Genomic DNA, 8,429 nt, shown 5'->3' on the forward strand with positions numbered 1-8,429 from the left:
GCTCGGGTCCCCTCGCCCCTGTCGGGACGCAGCCGGGCGGCCAGGGTCCCCAATCTTCCCGGAGGCCGATGCCCAGAAACACCTGGAGACATGCCTGGAGCAGAGGCTCCCGGACTTCTGGGCTCCTTTTTCTCTCCCTTGAGGGAGGGGCCAAGTCCCCATCCTTTAATTTTGTAATATAATGGTATTTAAAAAGCAAACTTAGACTACCCGCGCCACCATTACTTCAGAAATACTCTACAGGGTGTCCCCCCAAAATGTATACACACTTTGAGTGATTATAAAGCCAGTGTTTATTTTTTTTTAAAAATATTTTATTGACTTTTTACGGAGAGGAAGGGAGAGGGATTGAGAGTTAGAAACATCGATGAGAGAGAAACATCAATCAGCTGCCTCCTGCACACCTCCAACTGGGGATGTGCCCGCAACCAAGGTATATGCCCTTGACCGGAATCGAACCTGGGAACCTTGAGTCCGCAGGCCGACGTTCTATCCACTGAGCCAAACCGGTTAGGGGTAACTACTTATTCTCTTGACATTGTCTTTTGCAGGTCAGAAGTTTTTTGTTTTAATGAAATCCAGCGTATGAGTTGTTTATTTTTGGATCAGTGCTGGAGTTGGGTAAATGCATTCATAAAAAGAGGGAGGAGCTATGTACCAGCAAGGAAGATCGCTAAGATACATTGTTAATTGAGGAAAGAAGACGCAGTACGGGATTCATAGTGTTCTATCATTTGTGAGAAAAGAGAATTACAAAAAGAAAAATGTAAAGTAAAACCTTTTTATTGGTGCTTGTCACTTACAGTACATGATCACCTTCTTGTTCGGCCTCTCAACAGTCTTTAGAATTTGACTTCTGTTTATTTCTCTGCTCTACTCCGGCAACCTTACCTCTAGAGCTTACTTCCCTTTTTTGGCTTGCAAAGCACATTTCTAACAGAGCTGTATGTCCCTCCCTTGATTTTGAAATTATGTTTCTTCCTGGAATGGCTTTCCTAATATTCCAGTGTTTTTTAAAAAATTTTCCTTTAAAGCCCAATCCAAGATTACTTTCATGAATTCTTTCTGTGCTTGTATGCCCTCCTATTAATTATACTTACACATTATATTGAAATCGTATTTATATTTCCGCCTCCATTGCTCATTTATAAGCATGCTAAATAAAATTAATGAAGGTGCTGTCATATATCACTGATACAGATATAATGCATATATCTGTATCAGTGATATATGAAAAGATATTTAAAACTATACCTTTTTTGGCCCGACAATTTTTTTCTTGGAATTTTTCCTGAAGAGATAAACAGATTTGTAAACAAAAATTTATTAGCAAGAATAGTCATTGTGGCCTAATTTATAATAGGGGAAATTATAAACAACTTAAATGTATAATAACAGGGGACTCTGTAAGTATGAGTGGACTCATGTGCTCTTAAAAATAATGATGACTACTTAATATTATGTTCACAACAATACGTGTGGAAAGTAAGTTACAGAGCAGTACAGTTGGATCCAATCTTGTGCTCCAAATTGGTGCCGAGAGCAAGGACTGGAAGAACACCGTCCTGAACATAGCAGGGATTACTCTTGGTTTTGTGTGTGTTTTCTGGTTATACAAATTTTCTGTTCTATAATAAGAAAATTGTATCAGGATTAAGACCATGGTTACTTGTTGACAGAACATAGGAAAGAATGCAAGTTACAGAAGGATAACTAACATTTGAATCTATATACTAGGCACTGTTCAAAAACTTAAGGTGTATTAGACATCAAATTCTTACAACAAGCGTATAAAATAGAAACTGTTATTACCCCTATTTTTCAGGTTAAAAGACAGACTCAGGAGTGAGGTAACTTGTTTAAAATCACACAGGGCTAGCCAGGATGCCCATTGTTGGAGTGCTGGATAAAAGAAGGAGGCGCTGTGAATAAAAACCAAAGGAATTTCATGTGTATGGTTTCAGCAGTGGTCTGGTTGCCCTTTGTCAATGTCCCCAGAGCCTTGAGCAGGGGGCTTCTGTCAAAGGAGGCACTGCTGCCCTAACCAGTTTGGCTCAATGGATAGAGCGTCGGCCTGCAGACTGAAGGGTCCCAGGTTTGATTCCGGTCACGGGCATGTACCTTGGTTGCGGGCACATCCCCAGTAGGGGGTGTGCAGGAGGCAGCTGATTGATGATGTTTCTCTCTCATCGATGTTTCTAATTCTCTATCCCTCTCCCTTCCTCTCTGTAAATAAATCAATGAAATATATATTTAAAAAAAAGAAGGCACTGCTGCGAGCCTAGAACCTTGCATTTAGGGATTTTCTCTTCATCACTGGGAGCTGACTGGGGGCTGGAAAACTTAGTGGTTTCACTGCATTAACTTTAACAATGATTTTTTTGAAGTCTTGTAGGTGATGTTCTCCAAGCTCTAAGGAAGAAGTCAAGCAAGGATTGAGGGGGCCCAGAGAAGAGGCTTTCTTAACTAAAGACAATGACAAGAGAAAGTTGGGCCCACAATGCTCTGAGACAAGAGGGTCTTGTTAAGGGGAAGGATGATACCTGGAAATGGGGAACCAGCTTCCAAGGGAGCAGCTCCTCCGTTTGGGAGACCTCCCATCTGCACTTTAGACAGTTACGGTACCATGAGACAGCTGGACCCCAGGAGGCGCTGAGCCGGCTCCGGGAGCTCTGTCGCCGTTGGCTGAGGCCAGAAGCACGCACCAAGGCCCAGATCCTGGAGCTGCTGGTGCTGGAGCAGTTCCTGAGCATCTTGCCTGGGGAGATTCGGACCTGGGTGCAGATCCAGCGCCCTGGGAGTGGTGAGGAGGCCGTGGCCCTCGTAGAAGAGCTGCAGAAAGACCTCGATGGACCAGCGCTAAATGTGAGAAAGGGCGAGGGGGAAGAATTTGGGATAGAAGGAAGGAGAAAATTGAGGCAGGACTGGAGGGCGAGCCCATGATTTTTCATTAACGATAGCATATTAGCAACCCTAATGGTAATTAAAACTGGTTCATGAGCTATTCAGACCATAGGATATCTTTGCAGTTAAATGAATTTATGAGTGGGGTCTTTGGGCCCAGTTCAGAATCAGCACAAAGTCATTGACTGCACTCTGTCCTCCTGGGTGATGCTTGCTAATGTTGAGTTTGGTTCAAGAACCTGAAGAACATAAGGTTGCTAAGTGTTCTCCTGAACAGAAGCATATGTATTCTTTGTTTGCAATGATGATGTGAACCTGAAGTTAAAAGGCAGTGAGAGAATAAGAATGAAGCTTTCTAGATCTGGCGAGACTTTGCCATGTGTGCCCCTACTTGAGTTTCTGTGAGCCAGAGGATTGGGTTGAGATATTTGCTTCTGATAAGATTTTATATCCTTGACTATTAAGTTGGGATCTTATATAGTTCCTAGTGTGTGTATGTGAGATCTCTGTCAATCTGTAGCCCACTAGAAATATTTCTATTAGAAGTCTGAAACAGAATTTCAACTTGGCAGTGGCACCAAAGATGGGCTTGTTTAATCATAAAAATGAAGAATTTTGAAGCTATATATTTCATTAAACATCACTAATGCATCTTCCTCATTTGAGAAATAATAAAACAGGCAGAAAAGGGTTCACTGGATTGCCTTGGGCCAGACATCTAGCTGGCAGCAAAACCACATGTTTAGACTCCTACTCTAGTGTTCCTTCCATTGGAGCAGGAAGGGATAAATAAAGGGGTAAATAAGTAGAAGAGTGTGTAAAACTAGGTCTGAAGCTAAAACACATGCTCTTAATTATTGCTTGTTACTTCCCATTCCCTCCTTGACCCTCACGCAGGTCTGGCTTCTGTTTCCACTGTTCTGTTCAGTCTCTTCTGGGAGAGGTCACCAGTGCCCTGAGTGGGGCTAGAGGGCAGCTCTAGGCAAAGTTTTTCTGCTGTTTTGATGCTCCATACTTGAGGTGGGTCTCTGATCTCACAGTTCTAGATTATGGGCAGAAAGAGGTCCACAGTGGTTAGGTGAGTTGGTTTTCTGGAGGTACAAGAAGAGCCAGCTTATTTTGTTTTGTTTATTCCCAGGTTCCAGTCCTTGTCCAGGACCAGGAGGCCATGAGCATGCCAGGAACAGCACATCCTCAGGCACCCCCGGGGAGCCACATATCAGCTGAAATTTGCCCAAATCCTCTTACTGATCCAGCTATGTTCAACCTCCAGGATCCTCAACATGGTACTTATTTAGTAGCCCTGGCTTTGGATTTCCTTTCTTTTCTTGGACCTTTACTGTGGCTTATCCCTCTACTCCCAGGTGGTTGCTTCCTCTCCTATCCTTTGAATGAATTCTTTGAATGACAAGCTCTTTCTGTTCTCCCTCTTGTCCTTTTCTGGGTCTCTGACCTTTCATCCATCCCTATTAATGCTCTTTGTGTTATTCCAGCCCTGTACATGGAAGGTTTGTAGGTCACTTTATAGCCATCATTGCCTAGACATGAGAGTTCTGGGTCTTTCTGAATTCCTTGTTTATAGAAGACTAGAGGCCCAGTGTGGGTCCCTAGGCCAGGTTTGCAGAGATTGGGCCGAAACCAGTTCTCTGACATCCCCTGAGGGGTTCCAGATTGCGAGAGGGCGGTTCGTGGGTGATGCCCAGAATCGGGCTCGTCACCCGAGAACCGCAGCTGCCAAGTCACCGTAGTTCGGCAGCTCCTGCGTCGAGTATCTGCCCCCTGGTAGTCAGTGCATGTCATAGCTACTGGTAGGCCAGTCGCTTAGGCTTTTATATATATCGACTAGAGGCCCGGTGCACGAATTTTTGCACCGATGGGGTCCCTTGGGGTGGCCTGCAGAGATCAGGCCCCAGCTCGTGCCCCCAGCCTCGCAGACCCACAGCCCTGCCTGGAAACCCGACTTGGCCTGGCGCCGCCCCCTCACCTGTATAGATATTGGACTTGGAGTAGTTGGCAGGGACAGCAGAAATCTCAATGCTGCTTTTCCTCCTTTCTCAGATTCTCCTGCCCCTGAAGCTTCTGCCCTTTCCCAGGAAGAGAACCCAAGAAATCAATTGATGGCACTCATGCTCCTAACAGCCCAGCCCCAGGTGAGGTTTGCCTCCTTTTTCCTTCCTAAGGATCCATCTGAACCACCTAACTGTACCCCCAAGTGCCCTCTCTCATCCTAGTGCTTAGTGTCCAGTTCCCATCTCTAAATCAAGGTCCATGCAGACTTTACGTGGGGTCTTCCTATATCGCTGATATCCCTTGCCCACCTCATGACTTCACAATGTGAAAGGAACCTTTCAGTAGGGGAGCTCCTGGGCGTGGTAACCACACATACCTGTTATTTCAGGAATTGGTGATGTTTGAGGAGGTATCAGTGTGCTTCACTGCAGAGGAATGGGCATGCCTGGGCCCAATTCAGAGGGCCTTGTACTGGGATGTGATGCTGGAGAATTATGGAAATGTGACCTCCCTAGGTAAGGACCTTTCGTCCCATGATTCTTACCTTTATCATCAGCTTTTGCTTATTTTTTGATTATGAAAATAGTGTATACTTATTTTGGAAAACAAAATGTTAGAAAAGAAAAAATCTTCCTTAAACCCACTACTTATAGACAGTTATAAAAATTTTAATATATTTCTGCTTTTTTCTGTGTATTTGAGGTTGTTTTTAACTGTCTTTTTTTAATCCATATTTTTATTGATTTCAGAGAGGATGGGAGAAGGAGAGAGAGAGAGAGAAACATCAATGATGAGAATCATTGATCGGCTGCCTCCAGCACGTCCCCCACTGGGGATTGAGCCCGCAACCCAGGCATGTGCCCCCGGCTGGAACTGAACCTGGGACCCTTCAGTCCGCAGGCCAATGCCCTATCCACTGAGCCAAACCAGCTAGGGCTATTAGAGGTTTTTTTACATTGTTATATGTGTGTGTGTGTGTGTGTGTGTGTGTGTGTGTGTGTACAGTTTTAAAGCTTGCCGTTTTTGCATCCTCATATTATTAAAAATTGTTTGCAAATATTATCTATACTGGTTACATAATTTGTGCCATAATTCAGTTAGCCATTTTCTTATTTTAGATAATTACTATGTTAATCATCTATGTTTAAGACCTTTCTTTATTACTCACCAGAGGCCTGGTGCATGGATTCGTGTACCAGTGGGGTCCCTCGGCCTGGCTTTCGGGGATTGGCTGACCCCACCATTGCACGATTGGGGCCAGGGAGGGACCATGGGAGGGCTCCAGGGCGTGTCCGGCCCATCTTGCTCAGTCTCAATCAGGGCCAATTGGGGCTGGCTTGGGCCGGTTGGCCGGGGAGAGACCACCAGAGGTTGGCCAGCTGGGGAGGGCTCCAGGGCATGTCCAGCCCATCTCACCCAATCCCGATTGGCCGGACCCCAGCAGCAAGCTAACCTACCGGTTGGAGCATCTGTCCCCTGGTGGTTAGTGCGTGTCATAGCAACTGGTCGAATGGTTGGACACTTAGCATATTAGGCTTTTATTATATAGGATTATTTTTTGGAAGTAGAATTACTCGGACTAAGTGTTTGAATTGTTTTAAGGCTCTTGCTTGCCAAATTGCTTTCCATAGTGATCACTGTCATCCCGGCTCTTACTGTCAGTACAGAAGAATGCTCCTTTTGTTTTGCTTTCACTGGTGCTGAGTAATCCCATTCTTTTAAATTGTTGCAATTATAATTTTAAAAAATTTATTTATTGATTTTAAAGATAGAGAGGTAGGGAAAAAGGGAGGGAGGGAGGAAGAAAGTGAGGGAGGGAGGAAGAGAGAGAGAGAGAAAGAGCAGATTTGTTGTTTCACTTATTTATGCATTCATTGGTTGATTCTTATATGTTCCCTGAAAGGAGATCGAACCCACAATCTTGGCGTATGGGGATGACATGCTAATCAACTGAGCTACCCAGCTATGGTGCTAACATAATTTTTAAAAGTTATAGTATCTATATATTCCCAACTGGAGTTCTTTGATTAGTAATAAAGTAAGAGTATTTTTATTTTTTTTAAGAGTATTTAAAAAATTTATTAGCTATTTGTACTTTCACATTAAACATCTATCATGTAGTGGCAACTGTGGAAATGATGTGATTCTGTCATTAAGTAGCTTACCATGGTTTGGGAGATGAACATAGAATGAATAATAAGGCAAAGTAAAATAATTGGTATGAGAATGGCATAAGCTTCTTGATATTGAGATGGAGACAACTGCAACCAGTTCCATTCTGGACATTTCATAAAAATGGAATCATACAATATGTGGTCTGTTATGACTGAATTCTTTTACCCAGTGTAATGTTTTCAAGGTTCCTCAACATTTTAGCATATTAATACTTCATTCCTTTTTATGGGCATATATTTGTTTATCTGGATATATAACATTTTATTGATCCGTTCATCAGTTGATGGACCTTTAGGTTGCTTCCACCTTTGGGCTATTATGAATAACACTGCTGTGAACATTTGTGTACAAGTTTTTGTGTATACATATGTTCTCATTTCTTTTGGATATATACTTAGGAGTGGAATTGCTGGGTCATATGGCAACTCTTACGCTTAATCATTTGAAGAATTGACAAACTGTTTTCCAAAGTTGTTGCACCATTTTACGCTCTCACCAACTGTATATGTGTTTCAATTTCTCCAAATCTTCAACAATACTTGTTATTATCTGTCTTTCTGATTATAGTCATCCTAGTCTGTCTGAAATGATTTGCATTTCCTGATGGCTAATAATGTTAAGCAACTTTTCATGTGCTTATTGGCTATTTGTATGTCTTTGAAGTAATGTCTATTCAGATTCTTTATATATTCTATATACTGGTACCTTATAAAATATATGACTTTTAAGTATTTTCTTCATGCTGTCAGTTGCCTTTTCACTTTCTTGGTGATAGTCTTTGAAGCACAAAAGTTATTCATTTTGGTGAATTCCAATTTACTTTTTCTTTTGCTGCATGTGTCATCTAGTAAACCATTGCCTAATCCAAGGTCATGAGGATTTATGTCTGTTTCTTCTAAGAGTTTTATAATTTTAGCTCTTACATTGAGGTCTTTGATCCATCTTGCATTAATTTTTGTGTAAGGTAAGGGTCCAACTTCATTCTTATACATGTGGCTATTCAGTTATCTCAACACCATTCTTTCCCTATTGAATTGTTTTGACACCCTGACCCGGAATCGAACTGGTAACTTCCTGGTGCATGGGACGCTGCTCAACTTACTAAGCCACACTGGCCTGGCAGCATTAAGTTGCTTTTTAATGGACTTTTTTCCTCAGGTTAATTACTTTCAAGTAATTATAAAGTGTTTATGGACTTGACTCTTAAAATTTTTTTTTAAATATATTTTTATTGATCTCAGAGAGGAAGGGAGAGGGAGAGAGAAATAGAAACATCAATGATGAGAGAAATCATTGATTGGCTGCCTCCTGCACGCCCCCCAACTGGGGATTGAGCCCGA

General features: G+C 42.5%; 1 protein-coding gene across 2 annotated transcripts in view; it reads left to right on the forward strand.

Moving 5' to 3' along the window:
- The window catches only part of ZNF197 (zinc finger protein 197), a 19,309-nt gene that overhangs the window by 7,756 nt on the left and 3,124 nt on the right, over positions 1-8,429 (forward strand). The window contains exons 2-5 of one of the 2 annotated variants that reach the window (XM_014530292.1): positions 2,396-2,865; positions 4,043-4,190; positions 4,963-5,054; positions 5,303-5,429. In XM_014530292.1, coding sequence (XP_014385778.1) covers positions 2,476-2,865; positions 4,043-4,190; positions 4,963-5,054; positions 5,303-5,429 — 757 coding nt within the window. In that variant the 5' untranslated portion in view covers positions 2,396-2,475. Of the gene's footprint in view, positions 1-2,395; positions 2,866-4,042; positions 4,191-4,962; positions 5,055-5,302; positions 5,430-8,429 lie in introns of those variants that run through there. The other variant, XM_014530290.1, reaches the window with a different exon arrangement.

This window comes from Myotis brandtii, unplaced genomic scaffold, assembly GCF_000412655.1.
Source record: "Myotis brandtii unplaced genomic scaffold, ASM41265v1 scaffold731, whole genome shotgun sequence".
NCBI classification, from domain to species: domain Eukaryota; kingdom Metazoa; phylum Chordata; class Mammalia; order Chiroptera; family Vespertilionidae; genus Myotis; species Myotis brandtii.